This window comes from Mustela nigripes, chromosome 2 (genome assembly GCF_022355385.1).
Source record: "Mustela nigripes isolate SB6536 chromosome 2, MUSNIG.SB6536, whole genome shotgun sequence".
NCBI classification, from domain to species: Eukaryota; Metazoa; Chordata; class Mammalia; order Carnivora; family Mustelidae; genus Mustela; species Mustela nigripes.
This window is the reverse complement of record NC_081558.1, coordinates 70,128,564-70,155,735: the sequence shown is the minus strand read 5'-3', so window position 1 is coordinate 70,155,735 and position 27,172 is coordinate 70,128,564. Positions and strand designations below refer to the sequence as shown.

The 27,172-nt window shown below is 38.1% G+C and overlaps 1 protein-coding gene across 5 annotated transcripts in view; it reads left to right on the top strand.

Moving 5' to 3' along the window:
• ULK4 (unc-51 like kinase 4) overlaps window positions 1-27,172 on the top strand; it is a 653,153-nt gene that overhangs the window by 105,311 nt on the left and 520,670 nt on the right. For all 5 annotated transcript variants that reach the window (XM_059390725.1, XM_059390726.1, XM_059390724.1 and 2 more), the window contains 2 exons: window positions 10,925-11,086; window positions 25,617-25,799. In XM_059390725.1, the coding sequence (XP_059246708.1) occupies window positions 10,925-11,086; window positions 25,617-25,799 (345 nt within the window). The remainder of the gene's footprint in view (window positions 1-10,924; window positions 11,087-25,616; window positions 25,800-27,172) is intronic.

Below are 27,172 nucleotides of genomic sequence, written 5' to 3'. Positions count from 1 at the left end.
TTGAAGCTAAAGTTGCGGGTTTGTCTATGTACTCTCTCAATTTTATCAAGTTTTGCCTCAGGTATTTTGAAGTTCTGTTGTTAAGAGGCATAGTTAGGATTGTTATATCTTCTTGTTGAATGAGTCTTTGTGAAATGATCTTTATCTATCCCTGGAGATAATTTTTGCTCTGGAATCTGCTTTCCTGAAGTAGTATAGCCCTTCTGGCTTTCTTTTGATCACATTAGCATGATATATATTTTCCATTCTTTTATTTTTAACTTGTGAATTTATTTATAAGGGGTTTCTTGCAGATAGCCTATATGTGAGTCTTGTTTTTAGAAAAAATCTAATTTGAGAATCTCTACCTTTTAATTAGTATGTTTAGACTTTTATATTTAGTGTGATTGTTGAAATAGGTTTAAATCTGCCATTTATGTTGTTTTTTCACCCATCATTTTGTTTCCTTTTTTCTTTTCCTGCCTTCTTTTGAAATTGACTTTTAAATGATTCCATTTTATCTCCTCTATAGAGTTATTACTCATTTTTCTTTACAGTATTAATCTCTAACATATTACAGTTGACTTTCAAGTAATGATACATGGATTCATACAGATAAGAACTTTGTATAAGAAGCTTACACCAGAACTTACTGTATATAATGTTATATAAATTTATATATCCTATATAAGAAATCTATATAAGGCCATTACACCAGGATATATCTAGTACTCCATTTCTAGCCTATTATTGTACATTTTACTTCTACATGTTTTGTTTTTTGTTCTATATATATATTTAAAAATTTTACTTATTTATTTGACAGATCACAAGTAGGCAGAGAGGCAGGCAGAGTGAGGAAGAGAAGCAGGCTCCCTGCTGAGCAGAGAGCCCGATGTAGGGCTCGATCCCAGGACTCTGGGATCATGACCCGAGTTGAAGGCAGAGGCTTTAACCCACTGAGCCACCCAGGCACCCCTGTTCTATATATTTTAAAAGATTTTACTTATTAGAGTGCACATATGAGTGGGGTGGGTGAGGGGCAGAGGAGGAGGCAGAGGGAGAAGCAGTGTGCATGGCTTGATCCCAGGATCCTGGGATTATGAGCTTAGCTGAAGGCAGATGCTTAACAACAGAGTCACCCAGGCGACCCTGTTGTTGTACCTGTTGAGGTACAACTGACACAATTTTAAGTGTGATATAGTGATAATTTGATCTATATATACAAGGTGAAAGGATTCCCCCACTGAGTTAATTAAAACATCAATCACCTCATATATTTATCTCTCTCTTCTTTTTTGGATGAGTGCATTTGTATTCTACTCTTTAAGTAAATTCCCATTGTACAGTACAGGGTTGTCGACTATAGTCACCGTGTTTTACATTAGATCCTCAGACCTTATTTATTTTATAGCTGAAAGTTTGTACCCTTCACAAACCTTCCCTATCCACCCCCACCTTTATCTTTGTTTTTGAAAGGTATTTTTATTGGAAATACATTTGTAGGTTGACAGTTACCAGTCTTTTTTTGTTTTTTTTTCCTTTATGTTTTAAAGATACTGCTCGCACTATCTTTTGGCTTGCATTGTTTCTGATGAGAAGTTTTCTGTTACCCTTATCTTTGTTCCCCTCTACATAATGTGTCTTTTTCTCTTTAGTATTGTTTTTAACAGTTTGAGTATGATGTGCCTTGGTGTAATTTTTTTTTTTTTTTTGCTTGATTCCTTCCCAATTGAGGTTCATTGAATTTCATAAGTTGAGAATTACTAGTTTTTGTGAATTTAAAAATTTTCAGCCTGTATTTCAACCTTCCACTGCTCTCTTGCCATCTTTGGGATTTTATTGTGTATACATTAGTTTGTTTGAAGTTGCCCTATAGTTCACTGATCCATTGATGCTCTGTTCCCTTTCCCTGCCCCCAGCCTTCTTTCTGTGTTTATTTTAGATAGTTTTTATTGGTAATTTCTATGTCTCAAAGTTCAGTAATCATTAAGTTTCCAGAATGTAATCTGTTAATCCAACTCAGTATATTTTTCATATAAGACTCTGTAATGTCTGGCCTTTTGATTTGGGCCATTTTTATATCTTCTATTTCACATTTTATCATGCTTATGCTTTCTTCTTCCTTCTTAGTGTATAGACAATATTTATAATAGCCATTTTAATATATTTTTTCTCTAAATCCATTGTATGTTTCATTTCTAACTAAATTTTCTTCTTAGGAGTCATTTTTTTTCTGTTTCTTTGCATGTGTGGCAATATTAATGGATGCCAGACATTGCACTTTTTATATTGTTAGGTGCTAGAGTTTTTGTATTCTTATTTTGAAAATTTTTCTATTTTGCAGACACCTGGCTGGCTCAGTTGTAGGAACATAGGACTCCTGATCTGAGGGTTGTCAGTTCAAGCCCACATGGGGTGTGGAACCAACTTAAAGATTTTTTTTTTTTTTAAGATTTTATTTATTTATTTGGCAGACAGAGATCACAAGCAGGCAGAGAGGCAGGCAGAGAGAGAGAGAGAGAGAGAGAGGAAGCAGGCTCCCTGCAGAACAGAGAGCCTGATGTGGGACTCGATCCCAGAACCCTGGGATCATGACCTGAGCCGAAGGCAGAGGCTTTAGCCCACTGAGCCACCCAGGTCCCCCTTAAAGATTTTTTTAAATTTGTAATTATCTTTTATTCCTTTAAATTCTTGTGTGGTTTTTCTTGGATCATTTAAGTTATGTAGAAACAGTTTGGTCCTTTTTAAAAAATTATTTTATTAACATGTAATTATTATTAGCCCCAGGGGTACAGGTCTGTGAATGGTTAGGCTTACATTTTTCACAGTACTCACCATAGCACATACCGTCCCCAATGTCCATAACCCAACCACGCTCTCCCTACCCCCCCGACCCCCCAGCAACCCTCAGTTTTGTGAAATTAAGAGTCTCTTATAGTGTTTCCTTCCCAATCTCATTTGTTTCATTTTTTCCTTCCCTGTCCCCTAAGCCTCCCCACCCTGCCTCTCAAATTCCTCATATCAGAGAGATCATATGGTAATTGTCTTTTTCTGATTGACTTACTTCGCTCAGCATAATACCCTCTAGTTCCATCCAAGTCATTGCAAATGGCAAGATTTCATTTCTTTTGATGGCTGCATAGTATTCCGTTGTGTATATATACCACATCTTCTTTATCCATTCATCTGTTGATGGACATCTAGGTTCTTTCCATAGTTTGGCTATTGTGGACATTGCTGCTATAAACATTTGGGTGCACATGCCCCTTTGGATCACTACATTTGTACCTTTAGGGTAAATGCCCAGTAGTGTGACTGCTGGGTGGTAGGGTAGCTGTATTTTCAACTTTTTGAGGAACCTCCATGCTGTTTTCTAGAGTGATTGCACCAGCTTGCATTCCCACCAACAGTGTAGGAGGGTTCTCCTTTCTCTGTATCCTCGCCAGCATCTGTCGTTTCCTGACTTGTTAATTTTAGCCATTCTGACTGGTGTGAGGTGGTATCTCACTGTAGTTTTGATTTGTATTTCCCTGATGCCGAGTGATGTGGAGCACTTTTTCATGTGTCTGTTGGCCATCTAGATGTCTTCTTCGCAGAAATGTCTATTCATATCCTCTGCCCATTTTTTGATTGGATTATTTGTTCTTTGGGTGTTTGAGTCTGATAAGTTCTTTCTAGATTTTGGATACTAGCCTTTTATCTGATATATCATTGGCAAATATCTTCTCCCATTCTGTCAGTTTTCTTTTAGTTTTGTTGACTGTTTCCTTTGCTGTGCAAATACTTTTGATCTCGACAAGTCCCAGTAGTTCATTTTTGCCCTTGCTTCCCTTGCCTTTGGTGGATGTTTCTAGGAAGAAGTTGCTGTGGCTGAGGTCGAAGAGGTTGCTACCTGTGCTCTTGTCAAGGATTTTGATGGATTCCTGTCTCAAATTAAGGTCCTTCATCCATTTTGAGTCTATTTTTGTGTGTGGTGTAAGGAAATGGTCCAGTTTCATTTTTCTGCATGTCGCTGTGCAATTTTCCCAACACCATTTGTTGAAGAGACTGTCTTTTTTTTTCCACTAGCCATCCTTTCCTGCTTTGTCAAAGATTAGTTGACCATAGAGTTGAGAGTCCACTTCCAGACTCTCTATTCTGTTCCATTGATCTATGTGTCTGTTTGTGCCAGTACCATATGTCTTGATGATGACAGCTTTGTCATAGAGCTTGAAGTCTGGAATTGTGATGCCACCAACTTTGGCTTTTTTTTTTGCAATATTCCTCTGGCTATTTGAGATCTTTCCTGGTTCCATATAAACTTTAGGATTATTTGTTCCATTTCTTTGAAAAAAAATGGTATTTTGATAGGGATTGCATTGAATGTGTAGATTGCTTTAGGTAGCATAGACATTTTCACAGTATTTGTTCTTCCAATCCGTGAGCATAGAAGGTTTTTCATTTCTTTGTGTCTTTCTCGAGTGTTCTATAGTTTTCTGAGTACAGATTCCTTGCCTCTTTGGTTAGGTTTATTCCTAGGTATCTTATAGATTTGGGTGCCATTGTAAATGGGATCAACTCCTTAATTTCTGTTTCTTCTGTCTTGCTATTGGTGTATAGAAATGCAACTGATTTCTGTGCATTGGTTGTATATCCTGACACTTTACTGAATTCCTGTACAAGTTCTAGCAGTTTTGGAGTGGAGTCTTTTGGGTTTTCCACATAAAGTATCATATCATCTGCAAAGAGAGTTGGATGACTTCTTTGCTGATTCAGATGCCTTTAATTTCTTTTTGTTGTTTGATTGCTGAGGCTAGGAGTTCTAGTACTATGTTGAATAGCAGTGGTGATAATGGACATCCCTGCTATGTTCTTGACCTTGCAGGAAAAGCTCTGTTTTTCCCCATTGAGAATGATATTTGCTGTGGGTTTTTCATAGATGGCTTTTTATATTGAGCTATGTACCCTCTATCTCTACACTTTGAAGAGTTTTGAACAAGAAGGATGCTGTACATGGTCAAATGCTTTTTCAGCATGTAATGAAAGTATCATATGGTTCTTACTCTTCCTTTTTCTAATGTATCACATTGATTGATTTGCAGATGTTGAACCAACCTTGCCCTGGAATAAATCCCACTTGGTCGTGGTGAATAATCCTTTTAATGTACTCTTGGATCCTTTTGGCTAGTAATTTGCTGAGAATTTTTGCATCTGTGTTCATTAAAGATATTGGTCTGTAATTCTCCTTTTTGATGGGGTGTTTGTCTGGTTTTGAGATCAAGGTAATGCTAGCCTCATACAGTGAGTTTGGAAGTTTTCCTTCCATTTCTATTTTTTGGAACTGTTTCAGGAGAGTAGGTATTAATTCTTCTTTAAATGTTTTGTAGAATTCTCCTGAGAAGCTTTCTGGCCCTGGGCTTTTGTTTTTTGGGAGATTTTTGATGACTGTTTCAATCTCCTCACTGGTTATGGGTCTGTTCAGGTTTTCTTTTTCTTCCTGGTTCAGATTTGGTAGTTTATAGGTCTCTAGAAATGCATTGATTTCTTTCACATTGTCAAATTTGCTGGCATATAGTTGCTCATAATATGTTCTTATATTGTTTGTATTTCTTTGGTGTTGGCTGTGATCTTTCCTCTTCCACTCATGATTTTATTAATTTGGGTCCTTGCTCTTTTCTTTTCGATAAGTCTGGTCAGGGGTTTATCAATCTTATTAATTCTTTCAAAGAACCAGCTTCTAGTTTCGTTGATTTGTTCTACTGTTCTTTTGGCTTCTATTTCATTGATTTCTTTTCGGATCTTTATGATTTCTCTTCTCTTGCTGGATTTAGGCTTCCTTTACTGTTCTTTCTCAGCTTCTTTAGGTGTAGGGTTAGGTTGTGTACTGAGACCTCTCTTATTTCTTGATAAAGGCTTGTATTGCTATATACTTTCCTCTTAGAACAACCTTTGCTGTGTCCCAGAGATTTTGAACATGTGTTTTCATTTTCATTTGTTTCCAAAATTTTTTCAATTTTTCTTTAATTTCCTGGTTGACCCATTCATTCTTCAGTAGGATGCTCTTTATCCTCTATGTATTTGAGTTCTTTCCAGCTTTCCCCTTGTGATTGAGTTCTAGCTTCAGAGTGTTGTGATCTGAAAATATGCAAGGAATGATCCCAGTCTTTTGGTACCAGTTGAGACCTTATTCGTGAACCAGGATGTGATCTATTCTGGAGAATATTCCATGTGCACTAGAGAAGAATATGTGGATATTTGGGATGGAATATTTTGAATATATCTCTGATGTCTCTGATGTCCATCTGGTCCAGTGTGTCATTTAAAGCCTTTATTTCCTTGTTGAGCTCTTGTTTGGATGATATGTCCATTTCAGTGAGGGGGGTCCCCTACTATTATTATATTACTGTTGATGTGTTTCTTTGATCATGTTGTTAATCGGTTTATATACTTGGATGCTCCCATGTTAGGGGCATAGATATTTAAAATTGTTAGATCTTCTTGTTGGACAGATTCTTTAGGTATGATATAGTGTCTTCCTCATCTCTTATTATAGCCTTTGGCTTAAAATCTGATTTATTTGACATAAGGATTGCCACCCCAGCTTTCTTTTGATGTCCATTAGCATGGTAAATTATTTTCCACCCCCTCACTTTAAATCTGGAGGTGTCTTTGGCTCTGAAATGAGTTTCTTCTAGACAGCATATTGATGGGTCCTGGTTTTTAATCCATTCTGATACCCAGTGTCTTTTGATTGGGGCATTTAGCCTATTTACATTCAGGGTAACTAATGAAAGATATGAATTTAATGCCACTATATTTCCTGTAAGGTGACTTTTACTGTATATGGTCTCTATTCCTTTCTGGTCTACTATTTTAGTCTCCCTTTTGCTTAGAGGACCACTTTCAATATTTCCTGGAGGGGTGGTTTGGTGTTTGCAAATTCTTTTAATTTTTATTTGTCCTGGAAGCTCTTTATCTCTCCTTCTATTTTCAAAGGCAGCCTAGCTGGATATAGTATTCTTGGCTGCATATTTTTCTTGTTTAGTGCTTTGAATATATCATGCCAGGTTCTTTCTGGCCTTCCAGGTCTCTGGGGATAAGTCCGCTACCAATCTAATATTTTTACCATTGTATGTTACAGACTTCTTGTCCTGGGCTGCTTTCAGGATTTTTTCTTTGTCACTAAGACTTATAAGTTTTACTATTAGATCACAGAGTGTGGACCTATTTTTTTTGAGGTGCGTTTTCTGTGCCTTCTGGATTTTGATGCTTGTTCCCTTTGCCATATTAGGGCAATTCTCTACAATAATTTGCTCCAATATACCTTCTGCCCCCCTCTCTCTTTCTTCTCCTTTTGGGATCCCAATTATTCTAATGGTATCGTCTTATGGTATCACTTGTCTCTTGAATTCTTCCCTCATGGTCTAGTATTTGTCTCTCTTTTGCTCAGTTTCTTTATTCTCCATCATTTGATCTTTTATATCACTAATTCTCTCTTCTGCCTCATTTATCCTAGCAGTAATTGCCTCCATTTTTTATTGCACCTCATTAATAACTTCTTTGATTTCAACCTGGTTTGATTTTAGTTTTTTATTTCTCCAGAAGGGATTTTATTTCTCTAGACAGGGTTTCTATAATATCCTCCATGCCTTTTTTGAGCCCCGCTAGCACCTTGAGAATTGTCATTCTGAACTCTAGTGCTGACATATTACCAATGTCTGTATTGATTAGGTCCCTAGCTGTTGGTACTGCCTCTTGTTTTTTTTTTTTTTTGTGGTGAGTTTTTCTGCCTTGTCATTTTATCCAGATATGAATATATGAATGAGAGAATAAAATACTAAAAGGGTGGCAAAGACCCTAGAAAAATATATGCTAACCAAATCAGAAGACATCTGAAACAGGAATATATATATATATATATATCCCCCCATTCTTCTCCATATATCTCTATATATATTCTTCCCAATATATATATATAATATATATATATTATATATATATTAGGCTGATGAATAAGACAGAGTCATCCATTTGATTTTGGGTGTATTGTGGTCTCTTAGAAGAAATTACCTCCTAAAATTTTAAAGAAAAAAAAAGTATATATATACACAAAGATTATAGTAAACACAATGAAGGGGTGGAATATGACTGTAAAGATGAAAATTAAAAAAAAAAGATTCTAAAAAATGAATTGATAAGGGAAGTTGGTTGTAAAATGAAAAAAAAAGGGGGAGAATGTGATCAGACTGGAGAGTAGAACAAAATCATGTGCTAAATTTAGGATATATTTTGATTTATTAGAAGAAATTGTATCCCAACATTTAAAAGAAAAAATCCTATATGTGTACTAAAAATAAAATTAAGTACAATGAAAGGGTAAAATATGACTTTAACAATGAAAATTTAAAAAGATTAAAAGAAAAATATATTCTTAAGATAAAATAGTTAAAAAACATTATAAGAGGAAAGAGGAAAAGTTAAAAAATAGAATAAAAAAGGAAATTAAAAAGAATTCACTTAACAAGACTAAAGGATCGTGGGGAAAATGCCATGAATTCTATGCAGTGCTTTTTCATAGCTCTGGAGTTCATAGTTCTTGTTGATCTGAACTTGGTCTTGGCTGGATGTTCTTACTGATCTTCTAGGGGAGGGGCCTGTTGCAGTGATTCTCAAATGTCTTTGCCAAAGTTGGAATTGTCATGCCCTTACCAAGGGCCACGCTAAGCAATCTGTTCAGGTTTGCTCTCCAGAGCTTTTGTTCCCTGAATGCTTTCTGTAGAGCTCTGGAGGATGGGAGTGAAAATGGTAGGCTTCCAGTCTCTGGCCTGGTGGAGCTTAGAGCTCAGGGCTCCACTCCTCAGTGCAAAAAGCAGTCAATCCCTCCCGTCTCTCTAGTCTCTGGATGCACTCTGTGCTCACCTGGCCTGTGATTGAGCATTTTTATCTCTGGTGCACAGCCCTGTTTGGAGTTGCCAAACCTAGAAGATTCCTGCCACACATTCCTGTGCACTCCTCCCAGAGGAGAAAGGAAGGGGTTTCCTTGGATCTGCCACTTGTGCAGTCCCTGCTTGAAGGGTAGTGGCCTGAGAGTACCTTGGATCATGGCTTAAGGTATCCCTGAACTGAGAGCCTATTCCTTGGCTCCAGTTCCGTCTCTGTAGTCAGCTTCCCTGCTCTGATACCTGACAGCTTCACCACCCTCAGACATCCCTGGTCTTTTGGTATCCCTGCGGGTCCTGAGACCACCCTGTGCCTGTGAGGGCTCGACTCCTGTGTAGCTTCTGGAGCATTGTTCCTCAGTGGAGTAGACTTCCTCAGTGGAGCAGACTTCGCAGTGGATCAAAGTTCTGATTATGTGCTCTCCTGCTCCATGGCTTCCTGGGAGTTGCCCCTTCCCACTGCAGTCTCTCTTCCTGTTGCTTCGGATTCACTTCTCTGCACATCCTACCTTCCAGGAAGTGGTCGATTTTCTGTTCCTAGAATTGCTGCTCTTCTTTTCGATCTCCTGTTAAGTTTGTAGGTATTCGGAATGGTTTGATAACTATCTTGCTGAACTACTGGGACCTAATGCTGTTTCAGTTTGCTATTCCTGTGCCATCTTGTTTCCTCCAGTTTGATCCTTTTTTTTTTTTTTTTTAAGATTTTATTTATTTGACAGAGAAATCACAAGTAGGCAGAGAGGCAGGCAGAGAGAGAGAGGGGAGGAAGCAGGCTCCCTGCTGAGCAGAGAGCCCGATGCGGGGCTCGATCCTGGGATCTTGACCTGAGCCGAAGGCAGAGGCTTTAACCCGCTGAGCCACCCAGGCGCCCCCAGTGTGATCCTTTTTGAGGCTAGTTTTTAAGCATTGTTAGGACAATCCAGAACAGCCTTTAGTTTAGTATTAATTTGGTCACACTCCTGAGGCAATACATTTCTTGGGACATTGCCTTGTATTTTAGGTGGTGTTTGGCTGATTGGTATGCTAATTATTTCCAGCCTGGAGTGATTCCTAAAGATTGTTCTTCTTGGTGCTTTTGATTTTAAAAGTATCTTCCATTTTTATGTTATACTCATATTACATATTTTTCAGATTATTTTAGCATTTTAATTTTTAAATTTATTGTATTTTTCAAGTTTTTATATAAATTCCAGTTAACATACAGTGTAATATTATTTTCAGGTATAGAATTTTAGTGATTCATCAGTTACATACAACACGTAGTACTCATCACAACATAATAGTCATTGCCCACATAACCCACCCTCCCTTCCAGTAACTCCCAGTTTGTTCTCTGTAAGTAAGAGGTCTGTTTTATGGCTTGCCTCTCTTTTTTTCTCCCATGTTCTTCTGTTTTGTTTCTTAAATTCCACATACGAATGCGACCGTAGAGTATTTGTCTTTCTCTGAATTATTTTGTGTAACATAATACACGTCACTGCAGTTGGCAAGATTTTGTTCTTTTTGATGGCTAAGCAATATTCCAGTGTGTGTGTGTGTGTGTGTGTGTACCGCATTTTTAAAATGCATTCTTTAGTTGATAAACATTTGGGATCTTTTCATAATTTGACAATTACAGATAATGCTGCTGTAAAAAAAGGGTGCATGTGTCCCTTCAAATCAGTATTTTTGATCCTTTGGGTGAATACCTAGTAGTGCAATTGCTGGATCATAGGGCATTTCTATTTTTAACTTTTTGAGGAATCTCTGTACTGTTTTCCAGAGTCTCTTATTTTTATTAAAATATATTAAAATTATGTTATGCTAAGTTTTAGTGATTAAAAGATTAAATTGATTTAGTGATTAAATTGTCGTAATTTCATAATAGTCTGAAAGGATGATCACATCTTCTAAGTACCTAATACATGCAGAGACAGATAATATATTCTTGGTATCAGGCCTTTATTTGCACTGGTTATGAATAAATTGCATGTATGTATTTCTCCTGTTAAATAACCCCCTTTCACTCTTCTCTCTTTCACTAGGAAGAACGTATTGTGAATCACATGGCTGCAAAGATTATTGAAAATGTCTGCACTACCTTTTCTGCTCAGGCCCAGGGCTTTATTACAGGGGAAGTTGGACCCATCTTATGGTACCTATTCAAACATTCCACTGTTGATTCTCTCAGGATCACAGCAATATCGGTAAGATGGAGCATCTTTGGGGGATATATCTGGGTATATTTAAATACGAAGTCTGACAAACTGCCAGAAATAGAGTAAATTTCAAATGCAGTAAAATTTCAGTGAATAAGTAGCACACAAATCTCAGACTAATATAGTTGGTGACAACAAGAATTTTTCTTTTAAAACAAAATTTTCAAAATTGGGGTTGGAAAACCTTGGAACTGTGGGGACCTTGTGTGACCATATGTTATGGTTTCAGAAACAATTGGGAAGTGATAGTGGAATACTGTGCTCATGGGTAGGGTATAGCACTTAGTTTGGTTTATGTTTAGTGTTCCCTGATTTTTCCTGCTAGCCCCCTCTTTCAGATTTTATACTAAATTTATTGTGAATTAATTATGAGGTGAATTCATGTTAATGTTCTGGCATCTGTGGTTTTGCAGCTTTTGTATTTTGATTGGCTGTCTACTACTCTGCTCACATGGTTATGGTGACTTGGTGTAAAAGATAATTATGTATGAAGAGGTGTTAACATATCAATTTAACAGTCTGTTGAACAAATACAACCCTTGCTCATACAATTTATTAAAATACTCTTTTTGATCACTGGTCTTATGTGGACTCTCAGTATTTTATGGCAGCCTTGCTGTCTCTCTCTCTCTCCCCTGCTCATTCTTGCACTTCTCTCTTTCTTCCCTTACTCTCTTTCCTTAGACCTCCAACCCATATTTTTCTCCTCCATCCTCAGTAAGTGACTTTCTCCAGTACTTCCCAGAGAAAAATGGAGACTTCCAGTGGTAATTATCCCAGCGTACGTCTACCATCTCTGTAGACTAATTTACATCCCACCGCCTGCCCTTACCTGGTCCTGTCTTTCTTTTTTATTTTTTTTTTATTTTTTATAAACCCTTTTTTTTTTTTAAAGATTTTATTTATTTATTTGACAGAGAGAGATGATAAGTAGATGGAGAGAGAGGCAGGCAGAGAGAGAGAGGGAAGCAGGCTCCCCGCTGAGCAGAGAGCCCGATATGGGACTCGATCCCAGGACCCTGAGATCGCAACCCGAGCCGAAGGCAGCGGCTTAAACCACTGAGCCACCCAGGCGCCCTATCTTTCCCTCCTGTTAGAGTTGATGAACTATCCCTTCTCCTGGTAGAGACAAATCTCTCCCTATTTTTTCCCATCTTCCTCCTGTTCCTTTCTTGGAAATTTCACTCAAATGGTTATTTTTGCTCTTTCCTGAATCTTTAACTCTCCCTCTCTACTAGATCATTCTAATCAGCATTCAGATATTCTTTATCCCATTACAAAGAATAAAAGCACACATGCCGACATATCAAAGAGTCGCTGGGCTTCATGTCCCCCCCTTCACATCCGTACTTCTTTAAAGAATTATTGCCACAAACTGTCACTCCTTTCTGGCCGTTTCCTCTTTAACCCAGTGCAGTATCTGCCCCAAAATGCCACTGAAGCTGGTCTTGCTGAGATATTTATTGACGTTTGTGTTGCTAAATCCTGGTAATATTTATGGATGTCTTCCAGTTCTTACCTTAAATTTACCTATGTAACAAATGCTAACCATTCTGTTTGTTGACTGTTATTAAGCAAAGGGTATGTAGCATCTGCCTCTCTTCCTGTCTGTCTCTTACACACACACACACACACACACACACACACACACATGCTTCTGGAGCCACATGATTTCAAACTGACAGAAAAATCCTAATTATGATATTAGTAATTATGGAGAGACTGTCAGAAAGAATTACAAAGTATACCAGTGAACTTTCTCAAGGCACCTTGGAATCCTATCTTAGAACATCCATTTTACACTACATCTTCTCTCTATACAATGGAATATTACTCAATCATCAGAAAGAATGAAATCTTGCCATTTGAAATGATGTGGATGGAACTACAGGGTATTATGCTGAGTGAGGTAAGTCCAAAAAAGACAAATAGCATATATTCACTCGTGTGGAATTTAAGAAAGAAAACAGAGGATCGTAGGGGAAGGGAATGAAAAAGAAGATGAAAACAAAGAGGGAGGCAAACCATCAGAGATTTAACTGTAGGGAATAACCTGTGGGTTGTTGAAGGGGAAGGGAGTAGGGGAATGGGGCAGTTGGGTGATGGACATTGGGGAGGGCATATGATGTGATGAGCTCTGGTTGTTGTATGCAACTGAGGAATCACTAAATTCTACCTCTGAAACTGATAATACACTATATGTTAATTAAATTGAATTTAAAAAATTAAAAACATCCATTTTAATTCTGGGCCTTTAAAAAAAAGTCTGTCTTGCTTTATTTGGGTTTATGTAGTTTTCATCTTTATACTCAAGCTTAGTTTCTTTACTTGGCAAATTTTTTTTCCAATTTTCACCAAAGTTAGGCCTTTCTTCACCTGACACATTAAGCTTCACTCTTTCATCTTGGGGTGCTTGTATTTTGCTCTTAGCTTTCATCTGAATCATTAATTTTTCACTGAAATTTTGCCCATTATCCCCAAAAAGTCTCTCCTTTCTTTGCTCCAGGATCCTGTTCAGTATCATGTGTTTTGTACTGTTTTCCTATTTCTTTAGTCTCCTCCAATATGAAACAGTTCCCCAGTCTTCCTGTGTACTTCATGTCCTTTACTATTTTAAAGAATATAGGGCTTTTATTTTATAGAGGGAGGCTTGACCTGGGTCTGTCTGGTGCTTCTTCATGAAACCTCCTTAGCACTATTGACAACTCCTGCCTGTAACCAGTCTGTGATGGGAGTCATCTATTTTTATTATTTCTTCTCGAGCAGGAGTTGGCAATTGGTTTCTATAAAGGGCCAGATAATAAAGAGCTTGCCTTGGTAGGCCACATGTAGTCTCTGTTGCACATCCTTTTTGTTTTGTTTTCTACAGCCCCTCTAAAAGTGTAAAAACCATTTTTTTTTTAAAAGAAAGATTTTTATTTATTATTTGAAAGAGAGAGACAGAGTGAGAGCATGCACGAATGGCAGGGTTGAGGGGAAAGCAGATTCTCAGCTGAGCAGAGAGCCTGACACCCATGTGTCTTGAGATCATGATGTGAGCAGAAGGCAGAAGCTTAATTGACTGAGCCACCCCGGGTGCCCCTCATTTCTCTTTCTCTCTCTCTTTTTTTTCCCTTCTCTCTCTCTTTCTTTCTGTCTCTTTCTTTCCTTCCTTTGCCTTTCCTTCCTTCCTTAAGCTTTTATTTATTTGAGAAAGAGAAAGCACAAGCCAGTGGCTGGGTGAGGGGGAGGTGGTGTGTGGGGTAAAAAGCAGAGAAGAGGGAGAAACAGGCTGCTCTCTGAACAGGCAGCTTGACACAGGGCTTGGTCTCAGGACCCCAAGATCATGGCCTGAGCTGAAGGCAGACACTTAACTGAGCCACCCAGATGCCCCCAAAACCATTCTTCTTGTATATCTCATGAGCTGTGGAAAAACGGGTCTTTGGTAGTGGTTGGTATTCTACTATAACAGAGCTCTTTCTCTTCTTCCATGTGTATGTGTGTATTTATTTAATTATTTTGATGAATAACGACTTTGTGCAATGGATCATAACGTGATCCTCCTGCCACTATTATTATTTGTGGGGATGCTGTAGTCATCCTAGATTTGGCCAATGTGAGCCCTTCAAGCTGGCTTCTGTGTTCTATGGACCCATTTCTTTTTTAAAAATTTATTTAAAAAAATTTTTTAAAGATTTTCTTTGACAGAGACAGTGAGAGAGGGAACCCAAGCAGAGGTTGTGAGAGAGGGAGAAGCAGGCTTCCCATGGAGCAGAGAGCCTGATACAGGGCTCAATCTCAGGACCCTGGGATCATGACACGAGCCGAAGGCAGACCCTTAACGCCTGAGCCACCTAGGTGCCTCTCGGTGGATCCATTTCCACCATTGTTTGAGCACTTCATTATTTTCTGATATCACCTGATGTTCTGGGTTATTTTTACTTTCTCTCTCCCAGCTCTGGAATCCGTCATTTTTTGGGGGGGAATCTTTGGTATTTAGAAGCCAAGATCTGGGTGCTCTTTGTGTTTATTCCTATGGGGTGTCATTGTTTCTATGTCTTCTTAATATTCAGAGTTAGAAAAAAATATATCCATCCATCCCTATATATTTATAATTGTTTTTATATATATCATTGTACATATTCAGAACAAAACTCATGCATTCATGTTGATACTTCCAAATTTAATCTAATACCTTAAGATTCTTTCTAGCCTTCCCCCTTTCCGTGTTTGTAAATCCCTTCTCAGATGGAGACAAACACGGCTCCTGTTATTCTCCATATCTGTACTGGTTTGTTCAGTGAATTTACTTATATAAGACTCCATCTACTCAGGCCACTTCCACTGTGTCATCCTCTGTCTTCCTTGCCATTGCCACCCTGCTTCCTTGACCACTTGTGCTCAGTTCCCTCTCCCCCTTACCGTCCCCTTTCCTCAAGCACTGACATGTTGACCTTGGGAAGGGAAAGTGAGAGGAGATGGATTAAGGAAAACAAAGGGTCAAGTGTTCTTTTTCATACTTTCCCTTAACTCCTCTCACCTCACTGTTCACATTCAGTTACTTAACCTTCCTGGGAACCTCGTTCCCTCTCGGGTTGCTGTGTTGCTACTGCCATGGTCTAGGCCCCACCATCTCTCCTGTGGACCTCTCAAGTGGCCTCCTCACTGGTCTTCCTATGGCCAGTATGCCCCACTAATATCATTCTCCACACAGAGAGCATTTCCTAAAAATCATGTATCTTATAGCTTTTTACTATTTTTCTTCAAGGATTGGTACAACTTTAAGCAAAATACCAAGTAGAAGTTAAGAATTGGCGAGGCTTTCACTTTTAGGACTAATTCATTAATAAATAAATAAATACTATTTAAAGCAGTTAACACATTGTGCTTAATAAAGTAGTTGTTAGCTTATTATAATTATAATGTAATTATATTGATTATCAACTCCTATAAAGCCAGGATTCATCTCTCTGTTTGAAGCCAGGTCTTTGATTACAAGTGAAGATTTTTCCTGCAAAAAATGAGAGGAAGGGATCCTTCTGTCCCACATCATGAATTGAGGGGGGCATCATGAGTAGATGTTTAATAACAGTTAACATCCATTTTTTACTGGGGAAACAAAAATAGCTCACAAAGGTCTCGCTAGTAATAAAGTGAGGTGATCCTTTTTATTATATAAAATATAAATAGATATATTTTGTTATATAAAAGTATGAGATCATTGTTGGAGGATCCTAAAATAAAGTAATCCTAATGTAATCTTAAGCAAATTGTTTCTGCCTTGTAAATAGGTTTACCTGAGGATCTATTAAAGATTGAGGTGACAAAAACTGAACATAGACATTCTGAACACACTTCATGTAAATTCTTAACAGGGAATGACATTTCCTTCCTCCCTAACAGGGTTATACCTAACAGAGCTGAACTTTTTCTTTCCTTTTTCTTTTCTTCCCTTTTTTTTTTTTTTTAAGATTTTATTTATTTATTTGTCATAGAGAAAGAGAGCACAAGCAGACAGAATGGCAGACAGAGGCAGAGAGAGAAGACGGCTCCCGCTGAGCAAGGAGGCTGATGCGGGACTCGATCTCAGGACCCTGGGATCATGACCTGAACCAAAGGCAGCGGCTAATCCACTGAGCCACCCAGGTGTCCCTGAACTTTTTCTTTTTCCAAACTCTTCTCTCAGGAATGTGTGCTGGAGGTTAACATACCCATTTGGAGTTAAAGATAGAATTCTTATCACTGCCTTCAAGATCTCAGATGGTTTGGCCCCTGCCTCCCTTTTTTGTCACACCTCCTAAAGCTCATCATCTCACTCTCTGTGCTTCAGCCACATTTTGTTCTGACATTTTCTAGGATTTGCAAACACTTTTCTGCCTCAGCACTTTCCCCTTTGCTGTTTCCTGTGCCTGGTTGCTCTTTTCACATGGCTGAGTCTTCACATTTCACGTTATCAGCTCCTCTGGTAGGACATCCCCTGGACCCTCAAATCTCTTTGTAGTTTTGCTCATAGCAGTGACCACAGCTCGATTGACCTCAAGTATGGAAGCCAGATTTTCTGTCTCAGTGTCAGTTCCAGGAAGATAGGAGCCCTTTTCCCCTTGTTCCCTTCCTGAGCACACAAGGTAGGTGCTCTGGTAACCAGATGAATGGCTGGGCTGTGGCTGGGGAAAGTGGTGTTCAGTGCTAGGGACTGACTTGCTCATTTTGTTTGTAACAGTCTGCATCTGCTGTGCCTGCCAGCACAGTGATTTCCTGGTCATCTCCTGGTCTCATACATTCCCCTGTACCAGTGTGGTCCCTGGCCCAGCAGCATCAACATCACCTGGGAACTTGTTAGAAATCCAGATTTGGGGACGCCTGGGTGGCTCAGTTGGTTAAGCAGCTGCCTTCGACTCAGGTCATGATCCCAGCGTCCTGGGATCAAGTCCCACATCGGGCTCCTTGCTCCACAGGGAGCCTGCTTCTCCCTCTGACTCTGCCTGCCACTCTGTCTGCCTGTGCTTGGTCTCGCTCTCTCTCTCTCTGACAAATAAATAAATAAAATCTAAAAAAAAAAAAAAGAAAAAAGAAATCCAGATTTGACCCAGACCTGCTAAATAGGAAATTTCCAGGGGCAGAGGCTCCATAATCTGCATGTTAACATGCCTCCAGCTGATTGTACAACTTGCTGAAGTGGGAGAACCTAGTCCTTGAAGCTCTTGGAAGACAAGAGCCTGGCCTGGTGTGAGTGAAGGATGGTGCATTTCTCCTTCCCACTCAGGAATGTTTCCATGGCTTAGGAATTGGTTGTTGGGTGGAGTGGACCTGACTTAGGAAATAATATTGGATGGATAAAAGATTACTAAAATTATTAGGATTATAAGAAATCTCTATGAACCATAGTGGGGACCAGAGAAACCTGTAGAGTTAGATTGAGAAAGATGACCCCGATAAGGATGATAACTGGGGTAAACATCATTACTGATGGGTTGAGATGAAGGGGATAAAAAGTGAAGAATTTTGCAGCATAGTGTTTCTCACTGGGGTTGGCCAGGAGCTTTTCAAGCAGCACTGACTACTTCCTCCACTTGACATACCCCCTTCCCTTATTCTGTTGTATCTTAAGATCTCTCAGGAGTCAGATGAGAGTGTGTGCAGTTTAGAAAAGCTCCCACGGTAATTTTGGTAGGACATGAAAGAAACCACTCAAAAGACAAAACAGAAATGGTTTTTTAAGTTTTTATTCCATGGTGAGTCCATGTGTCTCATAGATTATTGTCCTCCACTTTTTTTAAAATTAAAATTTATTTTTTTTCAGCATTCCAAAATTCATTGTTTATGCATCACACCCAGTGCCCCGTGCAATATGTGCCCTCCTTAATACCCACCACCACTTTTAACTTAGTCTATTTCTTAGGAGTTGCCTTTATTATATAGACTATCAGGAATTCTGTGGGTAACACAGTGTTCTTTTTGAATAAAATTTGAAGTGAATTTTAGATGGCAGGTGTTTTCCCCAGTTTTAAAATGTAGTCACAAGCTCTATTTTAATAAATAAATATTTCAAAACCAGTTCACTGAGCTCAAACTTGAGATTTGATTTTTTTGATTCAGAAAATACAAGCACTAGTGTGCTCTTGAGCCTCCATGAAGCTCTCAACTGTGTTTGATATCCAGAGGTGGCAGGTTAAAAGTGTTTTTTTTTCTGCAGGAGCTTTTTAAAATGGAAAGTCTGTTAGGCTTCTGAGCTGCATTCTGAAGATGAGACCTTCTAGTCCCCTCATATTGGTTTGAACACATTTAGAAGTAGTCTGGACAAATCTTTTATCACGAAGAGTCCCCATTATGAACATTATGATCAGGTAGGGATTTTATATTGGTAGAAAGTTTTGCTGTGAGAGCTGCCCCCCAAATTTTCAAAAAGCCAATGACAGTGTTTTGTGTCTTGAGGTCACTGTTGGTTTAATCCTTAATTTGCTCAAAACGTTCTGAGTGTAGCATGACTTTTAGGGACTCTGTTGAAAAAAAAATTTGTTTTCCCCTAAATTCTTGGATTAAAATACTTAAATAATTGTTTTGATTTCATACAGAGCAGTTTTCTTGGATCCATTATAAATGAGTTTTAAAAAACGTTCATGTTGTACAATCAGCTAGTTTTTTTTTTTTTTAGTGAACTCATTTTTCATACTCCTATTTTCAGATATTAGTAGCTACTTTCTTGCTGAAACATATACAATTTGGGCTTTAGACTTGAAGAACCCGACTCTCCTAGTTTCCAAACCATCATGTCTAAGTTACCCATCTGTAAATCCCATGGAAGGAAGAGGAAAGACTGAAATACGATTTGAAAGGTGTCCAAAATAGACTGATTTTCCCCCCATAATCTTATTTTGCTATGGCTATCTGTAAATGAATACAAATCCCTGGTATGTGTATGAAATAGTCCATGATTATTGTTACATTTTCTAGCTTACTTACCATTTCTTTTTTGTGGTGAAGACATTTACAATTTATTCTCTTAACAACTTTCAAATACATTATTTTATTATTATATATATATTTTATTATTAACTATAATTACCATGCTGTACATTAGATACCCAGAACTTGTTTATTTATTTAACATAACACTGGAAGTTTGTACTCTTTGCCCAACATTTCCCTGTTTTCCCACTCCCAAGTCCCTGGAAACCACATTCCAGTCTCCGTTTCTATGAGCTCGGCTTTTTCAGATTCCACATGTAATTACTTCGATGTCATACAGTATCCATCTTTCTTTTTCTGTCTTATTTCACTTAGCAAAATTCTTGAAAGGCTGACCCATATTGTTGTGCATGGAAGAATTTCCTTTTCTTGTGTGGCTGAATAATAATCTGTTGTGTATATTTATTGCATGTATACCACATCTTCCTTATCCATTCATCCATGGATAGACACTTAAGTTGTTTTCGTATCTTGGTTATTGTCATTAATGCTGCAGTGAGCATGGGCATCCAGATCTCTTTGAGATCCCGTATTCATTTGTCAGTGATTATTGAGACAAGATTATGAATCTCATATGGTAATCAGTTCCATGAGGAGAGGGACACTTTTTGTTTCGGCAGAACAGTATATATAGTTAGTGCTTTGTCAATGCTCAGGTTTCAGTGCATTTGTTTATTCAGTAATTTCAGTTATGGTAGTAAATATATCCATTATTTATAATGTTAACTTGCCTGGGGTGCCTCCATGGCTCAGTCGGTTGAGTCTGACTATTGATATTGGCTCAGGTCAGATCTCGGGGTCATGGGATTGAGCCCCATGCTGGTTTCTGCTCTCAGCAGAGTCTTCTTGAGATTCTCTCTCTCCCTCCCCACTAGCAGTTGCTTTCTCTCAAATAAATGAAATCTTAAAAAAAAAATGTAAACTTTCCTTAAATATTTATTTCCATCTAATTAAAAAATGTCTAATACAGTCATGGCATCAAAATGTAATTTAAAAATTATTATAAAATAATGTGCATTTATTTGAAAACTTTGAATAGGGCATATGTGAAAGGGTGAAGACTTCTTGTCTTTTCTCTAACTCACCTCAGTACCAGATTTTCATTGTTATTGGTTGTATTATCTTTTCCTTTCTGGTTATAATATCACATTAGTATTTTCTTAGGGATTGGAACTAAGGTTTAGCATTGAGTAAATAAATATATTTACTTTAAACTGTTCATTTTGGTGGAAGTTTGATTTTATACTGATTAACACTTGTTTTCCTTATTTTATTAATAGCAATAACTTTTAAAGGAAGTTCATTTTTGGAGATAGAAAAAATATTTAATTTTTTCCCTGAGATTTTGTTTTATTTTAATTTAAAAATTAAAAAATTAAAAAAATTTTATTTTAATTAAAAAATTATTTTTTAAATAGTTTCTTAGATTTGATTTATTTGTCAGGGAGATAGAGAGCATGTGTGTGTGTGCACAAGCTGGTGGAACAGCAGAGGGAGAAGCAGGCTCCTGGTTGAGCAAGGAGCCCAATGTGTGACTTGATCCCAGGACCCTGGGATTATGATAGGAGCCAAAGGCAGAGTTTAATGGACTGAGCCACCCAGGCATCCCATTTCCTGAGATTTTAAAGAAGACGAAAATATTTCTTGAAATCTTTATCTTTTCCCTTCCTCTTTCCTTACAATTTGTCTTTAATTCATTAATTTAAAGAGAGCTAGAGATTGCACACATGCACATTAGGGAGGTGGGGGGAGGGACAGAAGGAGAGGGAGGGGGAGAGAATCTTAAGGAGACTTATGCTGAGCCCAGAGGCCAACTTGGGGACTTCATCTTAGGACCCTGATATGGTGACCTGAGCCAAAATCAAGAGTCTGATACTTAACTGACTGGGCCACCCAGGGGTTCCTAATAACTCGTCTTATATTTGATCTTTTCATTTTTGATCAATGTTATAGATCTATTTAAAATATAAATCAGGAAGAAGGAGGTTATAGGACATTAATTATAATGAATTATAATGAATGATAATTATAATTAATTATATTATAATGAATTATAATGAATGTTTTGTAAAACTGTTTTTGACTTTCTTTGTAGTCTCCTGTATATGCTCAGAATATGACCATCCCTTGTTTTTTTGTTTTTTAAATTTTGCTTAAAAACTTTTGAGGTTCTTCCATTACTTATGACATAAAATTCAAAAGCCCTAGTTTGGGGGCTCCATAGTGGCTCAGTGGGTTAAGCTTCTGCCTTTGGCTCAGGTCATGATCTCAGGGTCCTGAGATCAAGCCCTGCATCAGGCTCTCTGCTCAGTGGGGAGCCTGCTTCCCCCTCTCTCTGCCTGCCTCTCTGCCTACTTGTGATCTCTCTGTCAAATAAATAAATAAAATCTTAAAAAGAAAAAAGTCCAGAGGAAACAAAAGCAAAAATAAACTTTTGGGACTTCATCAGAATCAAAAGCTTCTGCACAGCAAAGGAAACAGTCAAAAAAACAAAGAGGCAACCCACGGAATGGGAGAAGATATTTGAAAATGACAGTACAGACAAAAGGTTGATATCCAGGATCTATAATGAACTCCTCAAACTCAACACACACAAAACAGACAATCATATCAAAAAATGGGCAGAAGATATGAACAGACACTTCTCCAATCAAGACATACAAATGGCTATCAGACACATGAAAAAATGTTCATCATCACTAGCCCTCAGGGAGAGTCAAATTAAAACCACATTGAGATATCACCTTACACCAGTTAGAATGGCCAAAATGAACAAGACAGGAAACAACATGTGTTGGAGGGGATGTGGAGAAAGGGGAACCCTCTTCCACTGTTGGTGGGAATGCAAGTTGGTGCAGCCTCTTTGGAGAACAGTGTGGAGATTCCTCAAGAAATTAAAAATAGAGCTTCCCTATGACCCTGCAATTGCACTCCTGGGTATTTACCCCAAAGATACAGATGTAGGGAAAAGAAGGGCCATCTGTACCCCAATGTTTATAGCAGCAATGGCCACGGTTGCCAAACTGTGGAAAGAACCAAGATGCCCTTCAATGGATGAATGGATAAGGAAAATGTGGTCCATATACACTATGGAGTATTATGCCTCCATCAGAAAGAATGAATACCCAACTTTTGTAGCAACATGGACGGGACTGGAAGAGATTATGCTGAGTGAAATAAGTCAAGCAGAGAGAGTCAATGATCATATGGTTTCACTTATTTGTGGAGCATAACAAATAGCATGGAGGACAAGGGGTGTTAGAGAGGAGAAGGTAGTTGGGGTAAATTGGAAGGGGAGGTGAATTATGAGAGACTATAGACTCTGAAAAACAATTTGAGAAGTTTGAAGTGGTGGGGGATTGGGAGGTTGGGGTACCAGGTGGTGGGTATTATAGAGGGCGCAGATTGCATGGAGCACTGGGTGTGGTGAAAAAATAATGAATACTGTTATGCTGAAAATAAATAAATTAATAAAAAAAAAAAAAGAAAGAAAAAAGTCCTGGATTGGTAGACCAACTCTGGCTCCAGAGTACTTCTCAATTCTCTGCTTTTCCTCCTGCACCTGAAGGTTGTCTCATTGAATCAATTTCACCTTTTTTTTTTTGAATATTTTTATTTATTTATTTGACAGACAAAGGTCACAGTAGGCAGAGAGGCAGGCAGAGAGAGAGAGGAGGAAGCAGGCTTTCCGCTGAGCAGAGAGCCCGATGCGGGGCTCCATCCCAGGACCCTGGATCATGACCTGAGCCAAAGGCAGAGGCTTAACCCACTGAGACACCCAGGCGCCCCAAATCAGTTTCACCTTCTTAAACCATGCTCTTCATTTCCATGTCTCCTCGTGAACACTTGCTCTCTTCTCTTTGGCTAGAATTTTTTAAATTTAATTAAAAAAAAAACCAGTATATGTACAATGAACCTATGGTGTTGTATTAGCTCCAGGTATTCAAGAGAATGATTCAGCAATTCTGTACATTACTCAGGGCTCATCATGAGTAATGCCCTTCACTTATTTCACCCATCCCTCCCTGACCCCACTTCCCCTCTGGTAACTGTCAGTTCTCTACAGTTAAGAGTCTCTTTTTTTTCTTCGTTTTCTTTTTTTCTTAAATTCCACATATGAGTGAAATCTGATCGTATTTGTCTTTCTCTGACTGACTTATTTCAGTTAGCATTATACTCTAGCTCCTCCATGTTGTTTCAAGTGGCAAGATTTCATTCTTTTTATGGCTGAATGATATTCCATGGTATGTATGTATATGTGTGTGTGTGTGTGTGTGTGTGTGTGTGTGTGTGTATGGTGTAATATGGTGTATATATATATACATACCACGTCTTCTTTATGCATTCTTCAGTGAGTAGACACTTGGACTGCCTCCATAATTGGGCTATTGTAAATAATACTGCAACAACCACAGGGTGCATGTGTCCCTTTGAATTAGTATTTTTCTTTGGGTAAATACCCAGTGGTATGGTTACTGGATCATAAAGTAGTTCTATTTTTAACTTTTTGAGGCACCTCCATCTAGTTTTCTGCAGTGACTATACCAGTTTGCATTCTCACCAATAGTACGTGAGGGTTCCTTTTTCCCCACATCTTCACCAACACTTGGTGTTTCTTGTGTTTTTGATTTTAGCCATTCTGACAGGAGTGAGGTGAGCTCTCACTGTGGTTTTGATTTGCATTTCCCTGATGATGAGTGACATTCAGCAACTTTTCATATGTCTGTTAGCCATCCTTATGTCTTCTTTAGAAAAATGTCTGTTCATGTCTTCTGCCCACTTTTTAATTGGATTTTTTTGTTTTTTGGGTGTTGAGTTGTATAAGTTTTTAAATGTTTTGTTTTTTAAAAGATTTTATTTATTTCTTTATTAGATCACAATCAGGGAGGTAGGGTAGAGGGAGAAGTAGGCTCTCTGCTGAGCAGGGAGCACAATGTGAAACTGAACATGGGATCATGACCTGAGCCGAAGGCCGATGTTTAACCGACTGAGCCACCGAGGTGCCCCGAGTTTTTATATATTTTGGATACCAATTCTTAACCAGAGGTATCATTTGCAAATATATTTCCCCATTCTGTAGGCTGTCTTTCTGTTGACTGTTTGCTGTGCAGAAACTTTTATTTTGATGTAGTCCCAGCAGTTTAGTTTTGCTTTTGTTTCCCTGGCCTCAGGAAACACATTTAGAAAAAGTTGCTATGTTTGATATTGGAGAAATTACTACCTGTGTTCTCTTCTAGGGTTTTTACAGTTTCAAGTCACACATTTGGTCCTGGCTTGAATTTTTTTCACTTATTTTTCTGCTATCCACTCTCCATTTACCCTTCAAAAACCGGTTCAAGACCATCTTCCTATGTTGTTGACTTGATTTATTTTCCTTTCCAAGCATAATTTGTGGAGCTCACTTCTGTTACGATACTTGTTACATTTTATTAGTTTTTAAATTATGTTTCATCTCTAATCTGTGAGCAAGTTAAGAAAAGCTCAGAAGTCTGATTATCTTGGTTTGAATTCTAGCTTTGTCACTTACTAGGTACATGTCTTTGGGCAAGTAACTTTAAGTATTCTATTCTTTAGTTCTATTGTTTATAGAGTAGCTTAGTATCAAGACCTTTCTTACGTGTTACTGGGAGAACTAAATGTGATAGTCTTCTGATATTCTGAGATACCATTTTTCTCATGCTAAACAATAAATGTTAAATATTTATTTTTATGGCTGTTTTTTCCACCTTTACCAGTGTCTGCAAAAAGAAGGCCCTTGAGGTTTTTTATTTCTTAAAGGGAAGTTTTTCTATACAGACTTATAAATTAGTTTGTCATTTCAGTTAACCCTTTATAATTTGTATGTTTATCATAAGAGGCTTTGTTGTCTTAAAACAACATTAGTTTTTACTGGGAGCTGGATTATTTTGTTTTTAAATATGCGGACGTTTTCCAACTTTCTTATGCCAAAACAAGTAATGAAGGGGCAAGGTAAGCACCGTCTACTCCTTTACACAGAAGCTGGTGTTATCTTTCTGAGTCACAGTTAATATACTTGGACTTGTCTGATGGATCTACTCTCCTGTCTCTGCAGGCCTTGTGTAGAATCACCCGCCATTCTCCTACTGCCTTCCAGAATGTTATTGAGAAGGTGGGACTGAACTCAGTGATAAACTCCCTGGCCTCAGCCATCTGCAAAGTTCAGCAGTACATGTTGACCTTATTTACTGCAATGTTGTCTTGTGGGATTCATCTTCAGAGACTAATCCAAGAAAAGGTTTGACTTCGATTTCACCTATTACTGTATTTTAAAAATTGTTGTTGAGCCATTACAGTTGCAGGAGAAAACAAGTAATGTCATCTCTGTAGAATTTATTTTTCTTCTCAGGGGACCTTTTTGAACTTTGCCAAACCCCTGTACCACAGGCCATTCATCTGCAGATGTTGTAAGGGTCTTTTAGTGATTAAAATAGAAATCCAGTAAATGGCTCTGCCTGCATATCCCATTTTATTAATGAAAAGTTGGAAAATTTATGAGTCCTTCCTTTATGCTGGTATTTCTTATGGCTCTTGTTCCTCAGCCCCCATCTCTTTCCCCATATGCTTTGTCTTCCCTTTATATCCTCTGGACTCATTTACCTGGATTCATTTCTTGCCCCTTTCCTTGTCCAGTATTTGGTTAACACAAATCACCTGGATAACTCCCTTTCTTCTCTTTTTAGCTTACTTTCTTTCTACTCCTTTGATAGTCCCTTATTTTATGTATAGTGGAGTTTTAAAATATTCAGTTCTGATCACAGAACTGTGTGGCTGTGAAGAAGTCTCTGTGGTAGCCTTCCCCAGCATGTCTTCTCAACATGTCTATCCACTAAAGAATGATCCAAGAACCAGAAGCAACGGGCATCACCTGGGAGAGGATTGGAAATGCAGCCCCTTGGGCCCTACCTTGGGTCTGCTGAATTTGAATCTACATTTTAATGAGATCTCTAGGTGGTTTGTTTGAACTTTATGATTTGAGAAGCCCTATCCTAGAATATTAGTGTTGGGTGAGGTGTTACCAGGTAGAAAATGTGGACCATGTTTATCTATATGTGTTTGGAAAACTTTGAGTCAAAGTGAAAGAGATAGTTTTAACTGTATGGCCTTTCCCAGTGTTTTATATGCTCATGTGTATTTCGAATCTTCTGAAGGGGAATGTAGTGTTGGTGTTCTTTAAACTTACTGGACCAATTACCCTTTTTTTTTTTAGAGGGGAGATGCTTGTCAAACTGGAGATTTGGGAACTTAGCATAAACATAGTGCTCCTAACAAGTGGAGAATAGAACCACTTACGTACACTGTTTGCCTTGGTTCTTGTGTGTTAACGGTCCACACATTAAATCCTGGTTTTTATAATAAAAGTTCAAATTTCAGTAATTATGAATAATTATCTGATTTACATAGTAAACTTGATCTGTCAAAGTCAAGCTGGAGAGTAAACCACTTCTTGTCTTTACTCTGATTAATCTGATTTAGATCCCGTTAGGAAGTGTGAGCCTCAGAAAAACCTATTTTTTTCCCAACAGTCTATCTAATTTCCACTATTAATTTTCTAAGTCATTAAATATTGTTACATTGTATTAGAAAAAGCCCCACTTGAGTAGTTTTCTG